This window comes from Manis pentadactyla, chromosome 3 (genome assembly GCF_030020395.1).
Source record: "Manis pentadactyla isolate mManPen7 chromosome 3, mManPen7.hap1, whole genome shotgun sequence".
NCBI lineage: Eukaryota > Metazoa > Chordata > Mammalia > Pholidota > Manidae > Manis > Manis pentadactyla.
Genome location: NC_080021.1, coordinates 172,255,702 through 172,281,183, shown reverse-complemented (window position 1 = coordinate 172,281,183; position 25,482 = coordinate 172,255,702). Strand labels below are relative to the sequence as shown.

The window sequence follows — 25,482 nt, the reverse complement described above, 5'->3', positions numbered from 1 at the left end:
GGTACAGTACACCTATAATAAAATGCACATATTTAATGTATATGCTTTGGTAAGTTTTCATAAACTTACACAGTTGTAAAACAATTAGCAAAATCAAGATAGTGAACATATCCATCAATACCCAAAATTTTAATGTACCCTTTTATTATCCTCCCTTCTCCAGGCAATGAATGATCTGTTTTTTGTTTCTACAACTGACATAAACAGAATCATACAATATGTATTCTTTTCTGTCTGGCTTCTTTTGCTCATCAGTAGTGCAATCCTTTTTATTACTGAGGAGTATACTCCACTGTTGAATATACCACAATATGTTTACCCACTCACTTATATTAATAGACATTCAGGTTATTTTCAGTTTGGGGCTATTACAAATAAAGCTGTCATGAACACCCATGTAATGTACAAGCCTTACAGACACATGCTTTCATTTACATAAGGTAAATTCCTAAGATGGAATGGCTAGATTACCGACAGGTGTAGTTTTAAAAAATTGTGAAATAGTTTTCTAGAATGAGAGTACCATTTAACCCTCCTACCATTAGTATATGAAAGTTCCAGTTTTTCCACATCCCCTCAACACTCTATAAGGGCAAGTATTTTTAATTTACACACATTAATGCCTATAGTGATACTTAAATGTAGTTTTAATTTGCATCTTTCTAATGACTATTGATGTTGACCACCTTTTCAGGTGCTTATTTTCTATCCATATATTTCCTTTGGTGAAGTTTTGTTCAAATCTGTTGCCCATTTTTTAATTGGGTAGTTTTATCATTAGTTTTGAAATATCTTTATTATTCCAAGGACAAGTCATTTATCAGCATATGCTGTGTAAATATTTTCTCCCAATATGTCACTTGTCTTTTTATTCATTTAATAGTGCCTTTTGTAAAGCAGAAAATTTAGTTTTGATAAAATCCAGTTTTATCAATCTGTTCTTTTATGGATTGTGCTTTTGACATCATACTTAAAAAATCACTAACTAATCCAAGGTCAAAGGTTTTTCTCTCATATTTTCTTTTAAAAGTTTTATAACTTTAGGTTTTACATTTAGGTCTATGATCAATTTTGAGTTAATTTTTTGTACATGGTGTGAGGTATGAATCAAGATTCACTTTGTACATATAGATAACCATTTTTTCAGCACCACTGGCTGGAAAAGACTATTTTTCTTCACTGTGTTGCCTTTGTGCTTTAATTCAAAAATCAACTGCCCAGAATGTGTGTGTTTATTTCTGGATTCTCTATTCTGATTCCACTGATTTATCTATTTGTCAGTACTACATGGTTTTGATTACTGTAGCTTTATTAATAAATCTTGAAATCAGACAGTGTTAATCTTCAACACTGTTCTTTTTCAAAGTCATTTTGACTATTACATTTCAGTAAGAATTTTAGAATCAGTTTGTCAATTTCTAACTCCCCACACAACCACCAAAAAACTAGGAGGATTTCAAAGTCATTTTGGCTATTCTAGGTCTTTAACATGTCAGTAAGAATTTTAGAATCAGCTTGTCGATTTCTAACTCTCCACTCTCCCCAAAAAAATCCTAGTAGGATTTCAATTGGAATTGTGTTGAACCTATAAGTCAACTTGAGAACTGACAATATTGAGTCTTCTAACCATGAACAAGGTTTATCTTGCATTTATTAAGATTTTTTAAAAATTTCTCTCACCAATGTTTTGTAGTTTGCAGCATACAAATCGTTCATATCTTTTCAGATTTATCTTTAAGTACTTAATAATTTATGCTATTGTAAATGACATTATTTCCTTTCTAACTCAATTTCCAATTGTTCATTGCTACTATATAGAAATACGATTGTTTATCTTGCATAATGCTATCTTGCTTAAGTTGCAGCTGTAGAGCTTTTTTGTAGTTCCACCCAATTTTCTACATAGATAATAATATAGCTGTGAGTAAAGACAAGTTTATTTCCTTTTTTCTACGTTAATGTCTTCTATTTCTTTTTCTTGCTCTATTGCACTAGATAGAACAGCCAGAACAACGTTGAAGAGAAATGTTGACCAAAGAAGATACAATGTGGTATTATTTAGCCATAAGAAGGAATTAAATTTTGATAAATGCTACAACACGAACTTTGAAAACATCATGCTAAATGAAATAAGCCAGACACAGAAGTATTATATGTATAATTCCACTTAAATGAGGTATCTAGAATAGGCAAAGTCATAGACACATAAGTAGAATAGAGGTTACCAGGGGCTGGAAGAGGGGAGAATGAAGAGTTATTGTTTAATGCTATAGAGTTTATGTTGGGGATGATATAAAAGTTTTGGATATAGATAGTAGCAATGGTTATACAACATCATAAATGTATCCAATGACACTGAAGTGTACACTTACAAATGGTTAAAATAATAAATATGTATATTTTATCACAAGAATAAAAAGAAATAAGGAATGAATCAATAACATCTCTCTACATTAAACTTCTGGGATTCTGTTGAGCTGTAAATTCCTAGAGCCAGCTCTCTAGATCACAAGACATAAATGCCTATATAACTATTGTTATATATTACTTTATTGCCTTTTGAAAAGAATATACCAATCTGTCATGGCAATAGTAATGTATCTATGGTCCACTGGGTATAGTAATTGTATTATGTTTATTGTGTTGAGTAAAACTGGTACAAGGAGGTTGTCTTAATGTACATTTCTTTGATCAAAAAATAGAGAAACTGCTTTGTTCCTAATTTTATGGGGAAAGCATTCAGTCTTTTACCAGTAAATATGATGTTACTTACAGATTTTATCATACATTCTCTTTTTCAAGTTCTTTTCTAGTCTTGAAAGAATAGGTAGTTTGCAATAACATGCATAGATCTGGAGGGTATTATGACCAGTGAAATAAGCCAGGTGGAGAAAGACAAATACCAAATGATTTCACTCATTTGTGAAGTAAAAAAACAAAGCAAAACTGAAGGGAACAAAATAGCAGCAGACTCACAGACTCCAAGAAGGGACTAGTGGTTACCAAAGGGGAGGGGTGGGAGATATTGGGTGGGGAGGGAGGGAGAAGGGGATTGTGGGCTATCACAATTGGTGCACATGGTGTGTGTGGGGTCACAGGGAAGACAGTGTAGCACAGAAAAGACAAATAGAGACTCTGTAGCATCTTACTGCACTGATGGACAGTGACTGCAATGTGGTATGGGGGGGACTCGATAAAAAGGGTGAATGTAATAACCATGTTGTTTTTCTTGTGAAACCTTCATAAGAGTATATCAATGATACCTTAATTTAAAAAAAAAACAAAAAAAAGCGAAATAGAAGAACAAAGTAACAGTAGACTCACAGACACTGAGAAGGGACTAGGGGGTTACCGCATGGGAAGGACTGGGGAGGGTCAGTTGGGAAGGAAAGGGGATTGAGGGGCACAATAATCCACAATCACAATATTGGAAGATCATGGAGAAAGCAGTACAGCACGGAGAAGACAAGTAAGGACTCTGTAGCATCTTACTACACAGGACAGTGACTGCAATGGTGGTAGGGGGGACTTGATAATATGGGTTAATGTTGAAACCAAAATGCTATTGATGTGTTACCTTCATAGGAGTGTATATCAATGATACTTTAATTAAAAAAAAGAGAATATATGCTGGCCTTTATCATATACCTTTTCTACTGAGATCACATGATTTTTCTTTTTTCCCTTTTTAATATACTGAATTACATTGATTACTTTTTAAGTCATAAACCAACCCTGCATTCCTGAGACAAATTCCATTTTATCATGTTATTTCATCCTTTTTATATACTTAGATTCTATTTGTCAAAGTTTTGTTTGAAATTTTACATACATTAATCAAGTATATCAGCATGTAGTTTTCTTGTAATGTCTTTACCTGGTTTTGGTGTCAAGGTAATGTCAGACTCAAAGAATGAGTTGGGAAGAATTTCCTTCTCTTTAATTTTCCAGAAGAGTTTATATAGAACTGGTTTTATTTCTTCTTTAAGTGTCTGATAGAATTTACCTGTGAAATCATCTGGGTTGGAGCTTTCTTTGTAGGTTAAGTTTTTAACTATAAATTACATTCCTTTAATACACATAGGGCTAGTCAGGTTACCTACTTTTTTTTTCATATATATTTTTTTTATTTTGCTATCATTAATGTACAGTTACATTAGCAACAATATGGTTACTAGACTCCCCCTATCAAGTCCCCACCACATACCCCATTACAGTCACTATCCATCAGCCTAGTAAGATGCTATAGAATCATTACTTGTCTTCTCTGTGTTATACTGCCTTCTCCGTGTACCCCACTCCCTGTATTATGTCTGCTAATCGTAATGCTCCTTTTCCCCCTTATCCCTCCCTTCCCACCCATACTCCCCAGTCCCTTCCCCTTTGGTAACTGTTAGTCCATTCTTGGGTTCTGTGAGTCTGCTGCTGTTTGTTCCTTCAGTTTTTTCTTTGTTCTTATACTCTACAGATGACTGAAATCATTTAATACTTGTCTTTTTCCGCCTGGCTTATTTCACTGAGCATAATACCCTCTAGCTCCACACATGTTGTTGCAAATGGTAGGATTTGTTTTCTTCCTATGGATGAATAATATTCCATTGTGTATATGTACCACCTCTTCTTTATCCATTCATCTACTGACAGACACTTAGGTTGCCTCCATTTCTTGGCTATTATAAATAGTGCTGCGATAAACATAGGGGTGCATATAATATATATGTCTTTTTCAAACTGGGCTGCTGCATTCTTAGGGTAAATTCCTAGGAGTGGAATTCCTGGGTCAAATGGTATTTCTATTTTGAGTTTTTTGAGAAACCTCCATACTGCTTTCCACAATGGTTGAACTACTTTACATTCCCACCAGCAGTGTAGGAAGGTTCCCCTTTCTCCATATTCTCACCAACATTTGTTGTTGTTTGTCTTTTGGATGGTGGCAGGTTACCTACTTCTTGAGTTAACTTTCATAGTATATGTCCTAGTCAATTCAGGCTGCTATACTAGAATACCCTAGATTGGGTGGCTAAAAGACAACAGAAATTTATTTCTCAGAGTTCTTGAGGTGAACAAGTCCAAGGTCAAAGTACTGGCCAATTCCATATCTGGTGAGGGCTGGCTTCCTAGGTCATAGAAAGCTATCTTTTTGCTATAACTTCACATGGCACAAGGGAAAGAGGAATCTCTCTGGAGTCTCATTTAGAAAGGCACTAATCCCATTCATTAGGGTCTTACTCTCATGACCAAAACACCTCCCAAAGCCCCACCTGCAAAGTACATTACATTGGGAATTAGGTTTCAACATAACCATGGGGAGGGTCAAACATTCAGTTTATAGCAGTCTTTTTTTTTATTAAGATATCACACTCCTATGAAGGTTTCACATGAAAAACAATGTGGTTACTACATTCACCCATATTATCAAGACCCACCCCATGCCCTATTGTAGTCACTGTCCATCACATATAGCAGTATCTTTTAAAGGAATTTGTACCCTTCACCTACATTTTGAAATTTATTGGCATAAAGTTGTTCCTAATAGTTCCTTATTTTCCTTTTAACATCTGTAGAATATATAGTGATATAATCTCTCATTCCTGTTACAGTAATTGTGTCTTTTCTTTTTTCCTGATCAGTTTGTCTAGAAATTTAACAATTTTATTGATCTTCTGTTAAGAACCAGCTTTTGGGTTGACTTTTCTCTACTGCTTTTATGATTTTTTTAAATTTCTACTTTGATCTTTATTATTTCCTTTCCACTGTTTAGGCAGAATTTCATTTGCTCTTATTTTTCTGGTTTCTTAATGTGGAAGCTTAAGTCATTGATTTGAGATCTTTCTTTTCTAATGTAGGTATCTAGTGCTATAAAACTCCCTCACCCCAGATAATGTTTTAATAGTGTATACAAATTTGAGTATGTTTCATTTTCTTTTTATTCAGTTCAAAATATTTTCCAATTTCTCTACCTTAAAGTGTATTCTTTGACCATAAACTATTTTAAAAGTGTTTTTCAGTTTCCAAATTTTGTACTTGGGAATTTTCTAAGTATATTTCAGTTACTGATTTCTAACGATTACATTTTGGTCAGAGAATATACTGTGTATAACTTGAATTCTTCCACACTTATTTAGACTAGATTTATGGCTACAAATATGGTTATCTTGATAAACCTACCATGTGCATTTTAGCAGAATGTGTGTTCTCTTGATGGACAGAGGGTTCTACAAATGCCAATCAGGTCAAGTAGGCTAACTGTTAACTCTACTATATCCTTACTGATTTTCTGTCTGTTGGTTCTATCAATTATCAAGAGAGTGGTATTGAAATCCCTTACTATAATTATAGATTTATTTATTTTTCCTTTTAGTTCTACCAGTTTTTGCTTCATATATTTTGAAGCTCTGTTATTAATAGCATTAAAACATTTAGAATTGTTATGACCTTTTGATTAGCTGACACCTTTATCATTACATAATGACCTTCTTTATCGCTGGTAAAAATGGGTCCATATTAACAAAAAAATTTAATTTTGAAAAAAACTTAAGACATATAGTTTAGTAATTAAATTTCATTTTCCAACTATAGTTTATCTTTCAGAATCAATTTCATTCCACTTACTGCTTATGAACAGCATACCTTTAAATAAATAAATGCTGTTAATAGTAAGAAGATGTTATTAACTTATATTTACAAGGCTAACTGTAGTTTATACAATTTCTATCACTTTAACAAAAAGGTATTTTTAAAACTTCAAAAATACCTGTTTTCCTTGGTGTTCCAAACCATGGAGAATGAATGAACTTTGTTTAAACTACAAAGAAAATACAGTTTTATCAAAATTATTTGTTACATTTAACCAACTTAAAATAGGCCCATGGTGATTTCATTTTGAGAGCATTACCAACAACAATTATGCTGGCTGGGTCATGACACTACAAAATTGAAATAGTTAAGCCATTTCTGATAAAATATGTCCTCTTCCAGAACACAGAGCAGTGCAGTTCTCTACTGTTGCACCTGCCACTGAAAGATTTGTAAAGGAGGGTTGCAAACACAAATGCCTAAAGGGGTCAGGCAGGACATAAGACTCGTGGGAACTAGAGAGCACAGGCAGCCACTACTTGTCAGAATTCATCCAATTGTTGCCAAGTGGACTTGGCAAAACCAGACTTCTTTTTTGCCTTTTTAAGAGAAGCTACAAAGAAGATTTTTATGTAAATCTGCAGGTTTTAAAAATACTGGCAATATTCTTAAACACTAGTAAGTTCAAACAAAACACTTAAGCAGAGCATATTCACTCTGAAGGTTGAAGGCTAGAGAAGAACAATTTCTAAATTTCATTTCAAAAAATACTGACTTGGTTAAATACTTTACACTTCAGCTTTAAAGATACGTGAGTCAATGAACGTACTTGTCTATCAAATTGAAAATATAATTAGATAGAAGGAAATGAAAAAAGAACTAACCCAAATAACTTTTGAACAAGTTACTTTAACATGAAGAACTGAAAAGAAATACTGACCTTTACTTAGAAGGCTTGTTTTGTACAGTGGTATGGTTGTAGCAATTCTGAAATTATTCTGCATGTACTCTATGACTGAACAATTGTTGCAAGTCAGAGTTCTTGCTATGAGAAAAGGGAGATATAAATATGGGATTGGAGAAGTAAGAATCTCTGTATTACATAGAATGGAATTAGAGGCATCAGTATTTTAAAATATATATATACTGAATGCACTGTGGTACCTTGAACTGGATCACAGAACAGAACAGGACATTAATGTAAAAACTAGTGAAATTAAAATAAAATCTGCATTTATAGTGAATAGCAACGTAAGAACATTGATGTCTTAGTTTTGACAAACGTACTATGGTAATGTAAAATGTTAACCACAGAGCAATACAGAACCTCTCTACACTATTTTCAACTTTTCTGTAAACCTAAAATAATTCAAAAATAAAATTTTTAAGTGTGTCAACTTTACTGATAACAGACAAAAATGGAAACAACCGAATTATCTATCAACTGATGAAGAGATAAATAAAATGTACTACATCTATACAATGGACTATCATTCAGAATAAAAAGGAATTAAGTACTTATACATGCTACAACATGGATGAAAACTGAAAACATACTAAGTGGTAGCAGTCAGTCAGAAAAGTCACAAAATTAAACCACAGTATAATTCCGTTTATATGAAATGTCCAGAATAGGTATATATACACAGAGAAAGAGAAAGAATTGTAGCTTGCCTAGGGCTGGGTGGTGAGGGAAATGGGGGGTGGCTGCTAATGGTATAGGGTTTCTTTTGGGGTGATGAAATTGAAACTGACTATAATTGTGGTGTTGGTTCAGCAATCTGTGAGTACACTAAAAACCAGTGAATCCAACACAGTCACAGGGAAGGCAGTATAGCATGGAGAACACAAGTAATGTCTATAGCATCTTACTACACTGATGGACAGTGACTGCAATGGGATGCAGGGGTGGACGATAATACGGGTGAATGTTGAAACCACAATGTTGCTCATGTGAAACCTTCATAAGGCTGTATATCAATGATACCTTAATTTTTTTTAAAGTGAATTGTATACTTTTAAATGGGTGAATTCTGTGGTGGCTGAATTATACTTCAATAAGCTGTTTACAAGTATGTATCCAATAATTTGCAATGACATATAAGATGGTCACTGGGACGGCAGTACAGCAAGGAAAATATAGTCAATGATTCTGTAACATCCTTCTACGTTGACAGTGACTGCACTAGATGGGGTGAGGATTTAATAACATGGGCAGCTGTTGAACCACTGTGTTGTAGACCTGAAACCAACATAAGATTGTACACCAATGATACTTTAATAAAAAAAGAACGTGTGTGTATCTCCTCCTCCAATCTACTAAAGAGAAAACCCCAAATCTGTAACATACCACCAGCAACAAACATTCAGGCCTTAATCTTTGCTTCTTAGAGCCATTCTCCACCAAAAGGTCTTAGAGTTCCTTGGAGAAGTGACCAATTCCAAGGCCAGGAAAGAAAAGCCCAAGATACACCTCGAACATCCTACACAGAAAGAAAGCACCACTCACAGACTACCTGAGGTCCTCTTACCAAAAGGACCTTTGATGAGTCTCACTGGCCAAACTGGGAACAATTTCAGCATCAAAAGTTTTTCCCCACGGACCTTTTTCCTGTTTTCCTTCAAAGCTGAATTATTATTCCTGAATTTTATTGACTGAACACAAAGTAAGGAAGTAAAATAAAACCTCACAAGTTTCTGAAAACCAGCCTTCTGGCAACCTCATGAATTCATATACAGCCAAGAACCAGCCATGAAGAGCTACAACAGATAGCAAAAGCAGCAAAATGTACACACTTCAAGCATTTCAGCATCTTATGCAGTCTATTCAGTGTTAGTTTAAAAGAAATTCTGTTAAGTTTATTTCAGTATTAAATACATAGTGGAAGTAGTAAGTTAAAAGGAAGAGACATAAACATACTATCAGATCAAAAAATTAAGCTGACCAGGAATGAGGGAAATATTTTATACTACAGAAGGTAACCCTAAGGGCATAGTTAACTAGATCCCTAACCTTAAGAGTAAAGAGCTCTCACAACTCAAATATACCTAATGAGTATCACTGCTTTACAAATGCTCTACATAGAATAAACTTTATAACCATGTCATCTACTTCCTAAGGAAAGGTTAACTTACTGAATAATTCTTTTCTATCATCACATACTAAAATCCTATAAAATCCTATAAAATCTAACCCCTACTTTGTTTCATAAGTCAATTTCCAATATAGTACAACCCATTGTTAATTATAATAGTTCTGTATATTTTTTTATCTTGTAGATAAATTTCGTTCTTCACCCTTTTTTAAGACTTTCCAGGCTTATTCATCTAAGCTTATCAGGCCGGAGGAAGGGGGTAATGAGATCTCTGTAACTGCTCTAAAACACAGATTATTTAAGGAGAATGGGCATCATTACAATATTTAGTTCTCCTAAGTTATTGTTCTCCATTTTATTTAGGTCTCTTTTTTAAAAAAGCCTTTAAGTTTCATGATTTTCTTCATCCAGTTCTTGTACATTGTTTGTTTGAGTTATAAGTGTTTTACAGTTTTGTGGCTAAAGGGAAGGAGCTCTTGTATTTGCTAAACAATCATTACTGGTATATTAGTAACCTATGGTTGAGCCCAAGACATTGTTCTAAATGATGGAGGTTAAAGCAGTGAAAATAAGAATGCCCTGTCTTTATGGAACCTACATTACAGCTGGGAAATAATCAGTAAACAAGAATAGACTTGTAAATAAATAATTTCAGAAAGCATAAGTGCTGTGAAGAAAAATAAAGCAAGACAGAGGGAAAGAAAGCAGTAATGGGAAGGTTTATTTTTGTAGTGCAATCAGGGAAGACCTCTTTGAAAAAGGAAGGAAGGAAGATCTGAGCACAGGTTTTTAAGTGATATGAAGGAGTAAATTGTATGATGATAAAGAACATTCCAAACAGGAAGAAAGTAAGAATAAAAAGTCTCAAGGCAAGTAAATAACTGATCTTTATGGAACAGCAAGACTGCTATGGCTCCAGAGCTTAAAGAAATATGGGGAGATGAGGTCAGCTAAAAGAGAAATCACATAGGATCTTTTAAGCTAAGGTAAAGTCTCTGGGTTTTATTCTAAGTGTTATAGAAAACCTCTAGCAGCCTCTGGATGACAGTGATGTTATTTATGTCTTTAAAAAACACTAACTGGTATAAACAGACTAGAGGGAGAAAGGAGTAGAAGCAGGAAGCAATAGCAATTGTCCAGAAGCAAGATAATAATGGCTTACCGTAAGGCAAAGGAGTGGGAATGACAAGAAATGGCAAGATTTGAAATACAGTTGAAAGATTAAACTGCTATTGCTGGATTGGAGGTATGAGGGAACAAGAGAAAGTAAAAATGATGTCCAGTTTATGGCCTAAACAAGTGGGTAAATGGTGGTGCCATATATTGAGATGGTAAAGTCTGAGGAAAGGAAAGGTTTGAGAAAATAAACCAAAATACTCAAGTGGAAAAGGTCATCCAGTATAATGTAGGGTTTGATAAAGATATCAAGGCTGGAGTCAACAGCAAATTAATGATGGTTTTAAGTATATGGTCAAAGTCTTGGACACTCTAACTTTTAGAGGTAAGGGAAGAAAAGCTAGAAAACAAGACTAAGAATAACTGCCATAAACCAGAAAAGAATCAGGATGGTATAGCATTCAGAAAATCAAATGAGCTTTTTCAAAATACTGGGATTGACCAGCTATGTCAAATGTTATGAGAAGTAGAATAACTTTAAGATTGAAAATATCAGCAAGAGTGGTTTTAGTTGATGGGGGTGAAGAAGAGCCAGCCTCAAGTGAACTGGAGAGAAAATGCAAAGTAGAGACAGTGAGTATAAGCAATTCTTTTTGACAAATTTTGCAATAAATGAGAATGAAAGGTGCACACCCGTGTGTGTGTGTGTGTGTGTGTGTGTGTGTGAGAAAGACAGGGAGAGAGTACTGAGATGGTACAGCTTGTTTGTATGCTTACAAAAGTGATTCAGCAGGGAAGAAAGATGATGCAGAGAAGAGAAAGGATAATTCCAAAAAGAAGCAAAATCCTGTAGGAGCCCAAAGGCCACAGCACAGATGGAGGGGTTGGCATGTACATATGTATATGTAGCTAAAAATAAGGAAGAAAAAGACATTAGTACTGAAAGTAGAAGAGCAAAGCAACTAGGTAATCGTGAGGGCACAGTGATATCTGTGGTCATTAATTTAAAGTAAGACTGTCAACACTGTTGTTTGTCTTCTCCAGTCACACTCAGCTACTCAGGTTCAAGGAAGCAGAGTTGGCAAAGAACTGAGTTTAATCAGGGCTGATATTTTCCCCTGATTACAGTAAAAGAAGAGGAAAACAAGAGAGTTGATAATTCTTAATCAGCAAATCAATAATTGGGTACAAAAAAATTTACTATATTTGGGGGATGATGGATAGTGAAAAAGTGGTGTGACTAATGGGCTGGAGGTCTCAATGGAGTCCAAGAAATGTCAAAATAGAGTACTAGAGTATGAGCTGAAAAAAGAGGAGATGAAAATCAGAGTTAGATGCTTAAAATAGCTTAAGTTACAGATTATGGTGATAAAGTCTAGAGTAATGATTCTCCACAGTGCACACTGAAGCCAAGTAGAACACTTTTAAAAAAAATATCAGACCAATAAAATAAGAATTTCTAAGGGTGGCACACTACCATCAATATTTCCTTAAGCTGCCCAGATAATTGAAATGTACAGTCAGAATTGAGAACCAACAGTCTCAGGTATGACCATGGCAGTGCCTATCTGAGGCAGGTTAGAAAAGAAACCTGTGGGCTACAGACTCAAGAATCTCTCATTGTTATGTTCAAACTATTTTACATGTATTAACTGATTTCATACTCGTAATAACCCAACAATACAGAACCAATATTTTTTTCTCTTTAATAACAAGAAAAAATGGAAGAGTGGAAATGTACCAAATTAAGGGTTTTAGGTTATACATGAAATAGTATACTACTACTTGAAGGTAGTCTGTGGCGTGTTAAAGACGGATATTATAAACCCTAAGGCAACACTTAAAACATATATATATATAGCTAATAAGCCAATGTGAAAATAAATGGAATATTAAAATATACTCAAATCTAAAAGAGAACAAAGAACAAATAGAACAAATTAAAAACAAACAGCAATATAACAGATTCAAACCCAACCATATCAATAATTTCACTAAATTCAGGTTGTCTACCATGACAAATGATATAACATGTCCATATAAAAATCTGTATACAAATGTTCATAGTAGCACTACTCAAAATAACCAAAACATAAAAACAACAAAAATGTCCATCAAATCATGGGTCAATACACAAAATGTGGTATGTCCATGCAGTATGTTATTAGCCATAAAAAGGAATGAAGTACTACTACATGCTATAACATGCCTGAACCTTGGAAGCATTATGCTAAGTGAAAGGCACAAAAGTCACATATTGGCCAGTGGGCACAGAAAAGATGTTCAACATCACTAATCATCAGGGAAATGCAAATCAAAACCATAATGAGTTATCACCTCACATCTGTTAGAATGGCTATTATCAAAAAGACAAGAAATGACGAGTGTTGGAGAGGTGTGGAAAAAAGGGAAACTGTGTATACACTCTTGGTGGGCATATAAATTGGTGCAGCCATTATGGAAAACATTATGGGGGTTCCTCAAAAAATTAAAAATAGAACTACCATAATCCAGCTTATTTCACTTCTGGGTATTCTATTCATCTGAAGAAACCAAAAACACTAACTCAAAAAGATACATGCACCTCTATGTTCACTGCAGTATTATTACAATTGCCAAAACATGGAAGCAACCTAAAATGTTCATTGGTGGATGAATGGATGAAGAAATTGTATGCAATGGAATACTACTCAGCCACAAATAAGAAATCTTGCCATTTGTGACAACATTGATGGATCTTGAGGGTATTACGCTAAATGAATTAAGTCAGGCACAGAAAGACAAATACTGATGATTTCATTTACATGTGAAACCTAAAAGATAAAACAAATGAACAAATAAAAGAAAACTCACAGATAAAGAGAACAGATTAGTGGTTATGAGAGAAGACAGTTGGGAGGAAGGCAAAATGGGTAAAGGGGATCAACTGTACAGTGATGGATAGTAACTAGACTTACTGTGATCACTTTGTAGTGTACACAAAAATAAATTATTATGTTATACACATGAAACTTACATACCAATTTTACCTCAATAAAAACAAAAAGTAACACATTATATGATTCCACTAACAGGAAATATCCTAGACAGGCAAATCCACAGAGAAAGCATTCTGACTGCTGGTTGCCAGGGGCAGGGGGAAGAGAGAATGGGGAGTAGCTGCTTAAAGGAAAAGGTTTCCTTCTGGGTGACGAGAACATTCTGGAACCAGACCGTGGTAATGGCTGCATAACACTCTGAATGTACTAAATGACACTAAATTGTACATTTTTAAGTTGTTAAAAATGGTGAATTTAATGCTATATGAATTTTGCCACAATTTTTTTTAAATGAAGTACTCATACAATATGAATCTCAAAAACATTATCCTAAATGAAAGAAGCCAGACACAAAAAAACACATATTTATGATTTCATTTATATGAAATGTCCAGAATAGGCAAATCCATAATGACAGAAAATACATCAGTGGTTGCCTAGGGCTGAGGTATGGGAAAAGGGGGACTGGATACAGGACATAAAGTTTCTTACTGAGGTGATGAAAATGCTCTAAATTAGATTACACTGATGGTTGTAAAACTGTAAATACACTGAGAACCATGGAATTGTACACTTAAATGGCTGGATTTTATGGTGCATAAATTGCATCTTAATAAAACCTATTTGAAAAATTTTCAAGTGGTCTAAACACTCTTATTAAAAGACAGAAATTAGACTACATAAAAAAATAAAATCAACTCTCAGTTACCTAGAGGAAACCTGTTTGAAATAAATATAAAGACAAATGCAGTAAAAGTAAAATGATGACTGACTGACCTTTAACAAAGTAAAGGAAATTCAATAGAGAAAAGACAGACTTTCAACCAATAATGGTGGAAAAACTGACCATGTGCAGGAAAAAAAAAAATCCGACTGAGACCTTACACCTTCTACAAAAAGTAACTCAAGACAGATCACAGACCTCAATAAAAAATGTAACACTGTAACACTTCTAGAAGAAAACACAGGAGAAAATCTAAAGGTTTTGGGTTTGGTGATGAGTTTTTATTTTAGATACAACACCAAAAGCACAATCCATGAAATAAGGAAACTGGTAAAGTAGACTTCATTAAAAATTTCTGCTCTGTGAAAGACACTGATAAGAGAATGAAAAGACAAGCCACAAAGTGTGAGAAAATACTTGCAAAACACATATCTGGTAAGGATTGGTATCCAAAATATACAAAAAACTCTTAGAACTTGACAGTAAGAAAACAAACCAATAAGAAATGGGCAAAAGATCTCAACATATGCCTAACCAAAGAAGATGTACATATGGCAAATATGTTCATGAGAAAATGCTCAACATCATTAGTCATTAGAGAAATGACAACTGAAATAACCAGATATCAATATGCACCTATTAGAATGGCTGAAATTATTTTTAAAAAAAAAACTGACAATACCAAATGCTGATGAGGATGCAGAAGAGGAACTTTCACTCACTGCTGACAGGAATGCAAAATGAACAGCCATGTTGGATGACACTTTGACTATTTCTTTTTTTTTTTTTAAAGATCCAGTTCATTTTATTGTTACTTTTTACGTATCTTTCATCCTTTAATTTTCATCTTCTCTGCATCCTTATGTTTAAGGTGCTCTTTTCTAAGTGGCTTATACTTTTGTTTTTGATCCAGTAAGATAATTTTTCTTTTTATTAAATGTTTAGTCCATTTGCATTAAGTATAACATATTTTCAGATTAAATCTTTTCATTTTGTGTTTTTTATTTGTTCCATCTGGTCTATGCCATTTTCTCTCCTGCCTTCTTTTGGAGCAATTATTTTTTATTATTTCATTTATCCTATGAACTTGTTAGTTATATATTCTTCTCCTAATTTCCTAGAGATTGCAACATGCTTTTTTAAGTTTGATTTGATTATCACTTCCTGGACAATGCAAGGATCTTGGAATACTTTAACACCATTTATTACCCTTCTGCCTTTGTGTTGTGCTTATAAAAGGTAGTTTCCCTGTGTATTTTAAACTCCAGAAGACATGACTTTTATTGGGTTATATAACTCTTGAGATTCAGCCCTTTCCATTGATCTACATTCTTAGTGGATTTACTTTTTTCTCTCTGGGATTCTTATTCTTTTCCTGCAAGAACTCCTTTTTTAGTATTTGCTTTAGTGCAGTTCTGCTGATGATAAATTCTCTTGATGTTTGTTTGTTCAAAAATATCTTTATTTCACCTCCATTTTTGAAGAGTATTTTTACTGGGTATAGAATTTAGGTCAGTAAATTATTTTCTTTGAGTTCTTTAAAGATATTATTCGATTGTCTTAAGACTTCCACTTTCTGTTGAGAAGTGGAAGATGAGTTGCTCTTTTGAAATTAATACTCTATTGCTTTTAAGAGTTTGTGCTCCTCTTTTTAGCAATTTTACTATGTGTTCCTAAGTGTGATTTTCTTTCTATTGCTTTTCCTTCTTGGTGCCCATATTGCTTCTAGAATGTTTGATGTTTAAGGTCAGTTTTAGGAAATTGTCAGCTGTTGTATCTTTATATATTGTTTCTGCTATGATTTCCTTCTCCTCCCTGGGACTACAGTTACATCTATTAGAACTTTTCATCATGTCTCATATACTCATTCCCATATTTCTTAACCTTTTTTCTCTCTGTGCTTTAGTCTGGATAATTTATTTTTTAACTTTTCTTTCAGTTCACTAGTTTTTTTCACCTGTTCTGTCGAATCTGCTTGTGAACCCGATCCATTAAGTTCTTAATTTTAGTTACTGTCTTTTACAGTGCCAGAATTTTCATCTGATGATTTTCCACCAGCTTTTTATTATGAAGAATTTTCAAAATTTGAAAATTTCAATTTCTTTTTTTTCTTTTTGTAGATAATTATTTTTTATTGAAGGGTAGTTGACACACAGTATTACATTACATTAGTTTCAGGTGTACAACATACTGATTCAACATTTATATACAGGACAATTCTAGGTACCAGCTATCACCATACCAAGCTGTTACAATATCTTGACTATATTCCTTATGCTATACATTACATTCCAGTTACTTATTTATTTTACCATTGGAAGTGTGTACTTTTGGTTGTTGTTGTTGTTTGTTTGTTTGTTTGTGAGGGCATCTCTCATATTTATTGATCAAACGGTTGTTAACAACAATAAAATTCTGTATAGGGGAGTCAATGCTCAATGCACAATCATTAATCCACCCCAAGCCTAATTTTCGTCAGTCTCCAATCTTCTGAGGCATAACAAACAAGTTCTTACATGGAGAACAAATTCTTACATAATGAATAAGTTACATAGTGAACAGTACAAGGGCAGTCATCACAGAAACTTTCGGTTTTGCTCATGCATTATGAACATGCATTATGTTCCAACAGTACAGATCCAGTCAAATTTGTTGTTTACTGCATGCACAGGCCAGCTTAGATATCTCCTTCTTCATTCCCATGGCAAGTCCAGGAACTGGTGGGATGAGTGCATCTACAGCTGTAGCAGTGCGTGGATCTTTGCTGGGGTTTTTGATGATCATCTTCTGGCATGAGTCTTCCAGAGAGTGCTGATGTTGGAAGTTCTTTTTCATATTGTATCTTAGTTCATTTTCGGGGTAGCCCAAATAGGCTTTGATCCTCTGTATAAACACAAACAGACCCTTTGCCTACACTTTTATATGCCCTTTATACCCTTGTGTAGAACTCATTGGAGGTTACCACACAGGAACTGACCTTTTTTTTTTTTTTTTTTTTCCTTTGTTTTTGGTATCACTAATCTACACTTACATGATGAATATTATGTTTACTAGGCTCTCCCCTATACCAGGTCCCCCCTATAAACCCCTTTACAGTCACTGTCCATCAGCATAGCAAAATGTAGAATCACTACTTGCCTTCTCTGCATTGTACAGCCCTCCCTTTTCTCCTACCCCCCCATGCATGCTAATCCTAATACCCCCCTACTTCTCCCCCCCCCTTATCCCTCCCTACCCACCCATCCTCCCCAGTCCCTTTCCCTTTGGTACCTGTTAGTCCATTCTTGAGTTCCGTGATTCTGCTGCTGTTTTGTTCCTTCAGTTTTTCCTTTGTTCTTATATTCCACAGATGAGTAAAATCATTTGGTATTTCTCTTTCTCCGTTTGGTTTGTTTCACTGAGCATAATACCCTCCAGCTCCATCCATGTTGCTGCAAATGGTTGGATTTGCCCTTTTCTTATGGCTGAGTAGTATTCCATTGTGTATATGTACCACATCTTCTTTATCCATTCATCTATCGATGGACATTTAGGTTGCTTCCAATTCTTGGCTATTGTAAATAGTGCTGCGATAAACATAGGGGTGCACTGATCTTTCTCATACTTGATTGCTGCATTCTTAGGGTAAATTCCTAGGAGAGCAATTCCTAGGTCAAATGGTAAGTCTGTTTTGAGCATTTTGATGTAGCTCCATACTGCTTTCCACAATGGTTGAACTAACTTACATTCCCACCAGCAGTGTAGGAGGGTTCCCCTTTCTCCACAGCCTTGCCAACATTTGTTGTTGTTTATCTTTTGGATGGCAGCCATCCTTACTGGTGTGAGGTGATACCTCATTGTAGTTTTAATTTGCATTTCTCTGATAATTAGCGATGTGGAGCATCTTTTCATGTGTCTGTTGGCCATCTGTATTTCTTTTTTGGAGAACTGTCTGTTCAGTTCCTCTGCCCACTTTTTAATTGGGTTATTTGTTTTTGGTTTTTTGTTTGTTGAGGCGTGTGAGCTCTTTATATATTCTGGACGTCAAGCCTTTATCGGATGTGTCATTTTCAAATATATTCTCCCATACTGTAGGGTTCCTTTTTGTTCTATTAATGGTGTCTTTTGCTGTACAGAAGCTTTTCAGCTTAATATAGTCCCACTTACTCAATTTTGCTGTTGTTTTCCTTGCCTGGGGAGATATGTTCAAGAAGAGGTCACTCATGTTTATGTCTAAGAGGTTTTTGCCTATGTTTTCTTCCAAGAGTTTAATGGTTTCATGACTTACATTCAGGTCTTTGATCCATTTTGAGTTTACTTTTGTATATGGGGTTAGACAAGGGTCCAGTTTCACTCTCCTACATGTAGCTGTTCAGTTTTGCCAGCACCATCTGTTGAAGAGACTGTCATTTCGCCATTGTATGTCCATGGCTCCTTTATCAAATATTAATTGACCATATATGTCTGGGTTAATGTCTGGATTCTCTAGTCTGTTCCATTGGTCTGTGGCTCTGCTCTTGTGCCAGTACCAAATTGTCTTGATTACTATGGCTTTATAGTAGAGCTTGAAGTTGGGGAGTGACATCCCCCCTACTTTATTCTTCTTTCTCAGGATTACTTTGGCTATTCGGGGTCTTTGGTGTTTCCATATGAATTTTTGAATTATTTGTTCCAGTTCATTGAAGAATGTTGCTGGTAGTTTCATAGGGATTGCATCAAATCTGTATATTGCTTTGGGCAGGATGGCCATTTTGACGATATTAATTCTTCCTAGCCATGAGCATGGGATGCGTTTCCATCTGTTAGTGTCCCCTTTAATTTCTTTTAAGAGTGACTTGTAGTTTTCAGAATATAAGTTTTTCACTTCTTTGGTTAGGTTTATTCCTAGGTATTTTATTTTTTTTGATGCAATTGTGAATGGAGTTGTTTTCCTGATTTCTCTTTCTGTTGGTTCATTGTTAGTATATAGGAAAGCCACAGATTTCTGTGTGTTGATTTTGTATCCTGCAACTTTGCTGTATTCCGATATCAGTTCTAGTAGTTTTGGGGTGGAGTCTTTAGGGTTTTTTATGTACCGTATCATGTCATCTGCAAATAGTGACAGTTTAACTTCTTCTTTACCGATCTGGATTCCTTGTATTTCTTTGTTTTGTCTGATTGCCGTGGCTAGGACCTCCAGTACTATGTTAAATAACAGTGGAGAGAGTGGGCATCCATGTCTAGTTCCCCATCTCAGAGGAAATGCTTTCAGCTTCTCACTGTTCAATATAATGTTGGCTGTGAGTTTATCATAGATGGCCTTTATTATGTTGAGGTACTTGCCCTCTATTCCCATTTTGCTGAGAGTTTTTATCATGAATGGATGTTGAACTTTGTCAAATGCTTTTTCAGCATCTATGGAGATGATCATGTGGTTTTTGTCTTTCTTTTTGTTGATGTGGTGGATGATGTTGATGGACTTTCGAATGTTGTACCATCTTTGCATCCCTGGGATGAATCCCACTTGGTCATGGTGTATGATCCTTTTGATGTATTTTTGAATTCGGTTTGCTAATATTTTGTTGAGTATTTTTGCATCTACGTTCATCAGCGATATTGGTCTGTAGTTTTCTTTTTTGGTGGGGTCTTTGCCTGGTTTTGGTATTAGGGTGATGTTAGCTTCATAGAATGAGTTTGGGAGTATTCCCTCCTCCTCTATTTTTTCGAAAACTTTAAGGAGGATGGGTATTATGTCTTCCCTGTATGTCTGATAAAATTCCGAGGTAAATCCATCTGGCCCGGGGGTTTTGTTCTTTGGTAGTTTTTTGATTACCGCTTCAATTTCGTTGCTGGTAATTGGTCTGTTTAGATTTTCTGTTTCTTTCTGGGTCAATCTTGGAAGGTTGTATTTTTCTAGGAAGTTGTCCATTTCTCCTAGGTTTCCCAGCTTGTTAGCATATAGGTTTTCATAGTATTCTCTAATAATTCTTTGTATTTCTGTGTGGTCCGTCGTGATTTTTCCTTTCTCGTTTCTGATGCTGTTGATTTGTGTTTACTCTCTTTTCTTCTTAATAAGTCTGGCTAGAGGCTTATCTATTTTGTTTATTTTCTCGAAGAACCAGCTCTTGGTTTCATTGATTTTTGCTATTGTTTTATTCTTCTCAATTTTATTTATTTCTTCTCTGATCTTTATTATGTCCCTCCTTCTGCTGACCTTAGGCCTCATTTGTTCTTCTTTTTCCAATTTCGATAATTGTGACGTTAGACCATTCATTTGGGATTGTTCTTCCTTTTTTAAATATGCTTGGATTGCTATACACTTTCCTCTTAAGACTGCTTTTGCTGCGTCCCACAGAAGTTGCGGCTTAGTGTTGTTGTTGTCATTTTTTTCCATATATTGCTAGATCTCCATTTTAATTTGGTCATTGATCCATTGATTATTTAGAAGCGTGTTGTTAAGCCTGCATGTGTTTGTGAGCCTCTTTGCTTTCTTTGTACAGTTTATTTCTAGTTTTATGCCTTTGTGGTCTGAAAAGTTGGTTGGTAGGATTTCAATCTTTTGGAATTTTCTGAGGTTCTTTTTGTGGCCTAGTATGTGGTCTATTCTGGAGAATGTTCCAAGTGCACTTGAGAAGAATGTATATCCCGCTGCTTTTGGATGTAGAGTTCTATAGATGTCTATTAGGTCCATCTGCTCTACTGTGTTGTTCAGTGCTTCTGTGTCCTTACTTATTTTCTGCCCAGTGGATCTATCCTTTGGGGTGAGTGGTGTGTTGAAGTCTCCTAGAATGAATGCATTGCAGTCTATTTCCCCCTTTAGTTCTGTTAGTATTTGTTTCACATATGCTGGTGCACCTGTGTTGGGTGCATATATATTTAGAATGGTTATATCCTCTTGTTGGACTGAGCCCTTTATCATTATGTAGTGCTCTTCTGTATCTCTTGTTACTTTCTTTGTTTTGAAATCTATTTTGTCTGATATTAGTACTGCAACCCCTGCTTTCTTCTCGCTGTTGTTTGCTTGAAATATGTTTTTCCATCCCTTGACTTTTAGTCTGTACATGTCTTTGGGTTTGAGGTGAGTTTCTTGTAAGCAGCATATAGATGGGTCTTGCTTTTTTATCCATTCTATTACTCTGTGTCTTTTGATTGGTGCATTCAGCCCATTAACATTTAGGGTGACTATTGAAAGACATGTACTTATTGCCATTGCAGGCTTTAAATTCGTGGTTACCAAAAGTTCAAGGTTAGCCTCTTTAGTATCTTACTGCCTAACTTAGCTCGCTTATTGAGCTGTTATATACACTGTCTGGAGATTCTTTTCTTCTCTCCCTTCTTATTCCTCCTCCTCGATTCTTCATATATTGGGTGTTTTGTGCTGTGCTCTTTCTAGGAGTGCTCCCATCTAGAGCAGTCCCTGTAAGATGTTCTGTAGAGGTGGTTTGTGGGAAACAAATTCCCTCAGCTTTTGTTTATCTGGGAATTGTTTAATCCCACCGTCATATTTGAATGATAGTCATGCTGGATAAAGTATTCTTGGTTGAAGGCCCTTCTGTTTCATTGCATTAAATATATCATGCCATTCTCTTCTGGCCTGTAGGGTTTCTGTCGAGAAGTCTGATGTTAGCCTGATGGGTTTTCCTTTATAGGTGACCTTTTTCTCTCCAGCTGCCTTTAAAACTCTTTCCTTGTCCTTGATCTTTGCCATTGTAATTATTATGTGTCTTTGTGTTGTCCTCCTTGGATCCTTTCTGTTGGGGGTTCTGTGTATTTCCGTGGTCTGTTCGATTATTTCCTCCCCCAGTTTGGGGAAGTTTTCAGGAATTATTTCTTCTAAGATACTTTCCATCTCTTTTCCTCTCTCTTCTTCTTCTGGAACCCCTATAATACGGATATTGTTCCTTTTAGATTGGTCACACAGTTCTCTTAATATTGTTTCATTCCTGGAGATCCTTTTGTCTCTCTCTATGTCAGCTTCTATGCGTTCCTGTTCTCTCGTTTCAATTCCATCAATGGCCTCTTGCATCCTATCCATTCTGCTTATAAACCCTTCCAGAGTTTGTTTCATTTCTGCGATCTCCTTTCTGGCATCTGTGATCTCCCTCCGGACTTCATCCAATTTCTCTTGCGTATTTCTCTGCATCTCTGTCAGCACGTTTATTATTCTTATTTTGAATTCTTTGTCAGGAAGACTGGTTAGGTCTGTCTCCTTCTCTGGTGTTGTCTCTGTGATCTTTGTCTGCCTGTAGCTTTGCCTTTTCATGGTGATAGGAATAGTTTGCAGAGCTGGGACAAGTGATGGCTGGAAGAACTTCCCTTCTTGTTGGTTTGTGGCCCTTCTCTCCTGGGAGAACAGCGACCTCTAGTGGCTTGTGCTGGGCAGCTGCACGCAGACAAGGTTTCTGCTTCCTGCCCAGCTGCTATGGAGTTAATCTCCGCTGTTGCCGTGGGCGTGGCCTGGCTCGGGCAGCTGCTCCCAAGTGGTGGAGTCATGTTGGAGGCGGAGCAGCTTGGAGGCTATTTATCTCTGTAAGGGGCCTCCCTGCTCCCTGCAGCCCAGGGGTTAGGGTGCCCAGAGATCCCGGATTCCCTACCTCTGCATTAAGTGTCCCGCCCCTTAAGACTTCCAAAAAAGCACCCGCCAAAACAAAATGACTACAAAAAAAGAAAAAAAAAAATTTTAAATTAAAAAAAAAGAAAAAAAAAGGTGGCTGCTCGTTTTTCTTTATTCTCCGGCGCCAGCCTCTGGCATCTGCTCACCGGTCTTGCTGCCCTGTTTCCCTAGTATTGGGTCCCTATCCCTTTAAGACTTCCAAAAAGCGCTCGCCAAAACAAAACAGCAAAAAAAAAAAAAGTGGTCACTCGCTTTTCTGGTGTCGTCCGGCGCCAGGCCTCCAGTGCCCGCTCACTGTTCTTGCTGCCCTGTTTCCCTAGTATTGGGGTCTCTATCCCTTTTAGACTTCCAAAATGTGCTCGCCAAAACAAAACAGCAAAAAAAAAAAAATTGGTCGCTCACTTTTCTTATGTCCTCCGGCGCCCAGCCTCTGGTGCCCGCTCACTGTTCTTGCTGCCCTGTTTTCCTAGTATCCAGGGCCCCCTGTGCACGCACTGTGTCTGCACTCTGGCCCGGATGGCTGGGGCTGGGTGTTCGGCAGTCCTGGGCTCCGTCTCCCTCCCGCTCTGCCTATTCTTCTCCCGCCGGGAGTTGGGGGGATGGGCACTCGGCTCCCGCCGGGCCGGTGCTTGTATCTTACCCCCTTCGTGAGGCGCTGGGTTCTCTCAGGTGCAGATGTGGTCTGGATATTGTCCTGTGTCCTCTGGTCTTTATTCTAGGAAGGGTTGTCTTTTTTATATTTTCATAGATATATGTGGTTTTGGGAGGAGATTTCCGCTGCTCTACTCATGCCGCCATCTTCCGCCCCGACAATTTCTTAAAAGCTAAGCATAAGCTTACTGCATGATCCAGTGATCATGCTCTTAAGTATTTACCAACTGATATGAAAATCTGTGTCAATGTAAAACCTACACACAATGCTGACAGTTTTTTCATAATCACTAAAAACAAAAAGCAAGGAAGATATCTTTCAATAGGTGAATGGATAAACAAACTGTGATACAGCCATACAATAATTTGGTGATACAAGAAACAAAATTTGGTGATATCAAGCCAGGAGAAAATGCAGAAGAACCTTACATGCATATTGCAAAATTAAAGCAGTCAGTCTGAAAAGGCTACATACTATATGATTCCATTTATATGACATTCTAAAGAAGGTAAAACTACAGAAACAGATCAGTGGTTTCCAGGGCTTTGGCATAAAGCAGAAAGGGTTGAAGAGCTAAGTACAGGGGATTTTTGCAGAGGTAAAACTATTTGTAATAGTGGACATACACATTACATATTTGTCACAATTCATAGAACTTTACAGCACAGAGAGTGAGCTTTAATGTATACAAACAAAAAACAAAAAACACTGAGGAAATCAGGGGATTCGCTGAAGTAATGTGGAGTAGATCAAGAGAAAATAACTGTATTTATTACAAATACATGAAACAACCTCTCTGAAAGGGGTGGGTGGAGGGGAAAGGCTGATCAAAGTAACTTTAGAAATGACTGTAGACAACAAAACCAAAAGCAAAAGTAACTGCAGATAGGTACTATAGGTGATAAAAGTGTTTCCCACATGAGTTAACAATTCTGATACTGCTATATAGTATACTGGAATTGAACAATTACGTAAACAGATAATGGATGGTGAGAGCCGTTTCTCATTGCACCAATTTACACATGAGCAAGGGGAAGCCACTACGATGATCCAAGTAGTGATGGATTAAAGTTGGAGATGATACGAACTAATATTTAGCTTAATATAAATACAGATGGTGACATATAGATTTATAGGTAAGTGTAAAAAGGGTTAATATTGACAAAAATATTTCCTTGCTCATCAGAGAAGGCCTAGAGGCAATGACACCCCAGGAGCAATCAGCACAACCAGCACCAAGACCTTGGTTCCCAGCACCATTCTCCAAGGAAAAGAATCAAGGCTTCTTGAAGAAATGGCTAATTATAGGATGAGACAGGAAATACAAAATGAGCCTGCAGCATTTTTTAGTGCCAGAAAGTAAATGCTCAGAAAACAAACCAACCAACAAGCCCACACTGACGGGTGTATTATCAAATGAGCACAGGAGCCAACTTAAAGAGCCCCAACAGCAAAGGTGTAAGCAATTTGAGCAAATAAAGTAGCATCGGATTATAACCCGTTATAAAATAAATATCTGAAGTCCATACTGATATAAATTAATGATATGAATAAATTACTAAATGAAGGAAAAAAGACATGTTCCCCCCACCCCAAAAAAGAATTCCAAATAACTTACACAGACACTCTGCCCTTAAGTTTAGTGACTTCCTTTCAAAGAGTACAGAATGGAAAAGGAGAATAAGGGAATAACTACAGTGGAGAAACAT

The 25,482-nt window shown here is 36.0% G+C and overlaps 1 protein-coding gene across 6 annotated transcripts in view; it reads right to left on the bottom strand.

Moving 5' to 3' along the window:
• The window catches only part of DENND4C (DENN domain containing 4C), a 120,615-nt gene that overhangs the window by 87,014 nt on the left and 8,119 nt on the right, over positions 1 to 25,482 (bottom strand). For 4 of the 6 annotated variants that reach the window (XM_036888034.2, XM_036887994.2, XM_036888026.2 and 1 more), the window contains one exon: positions 7,517 to 7,621. The exons of the other annotated variants lie outside the window; for them this stretch is intronic. In XM_036888034.2, the coding sequence (XP_036743929.2) occupies positions 7,517 to 7,580 (64 nt within the window). In that variant the 5' untranslated portion in view covers positions 7,581 to 7,621. The remainder of the gene's footprint in view (positions 1 to 7,516; positions 7,622 to 25,482) is intronic. 6 annotated transcript variants of the gene reach the window in all.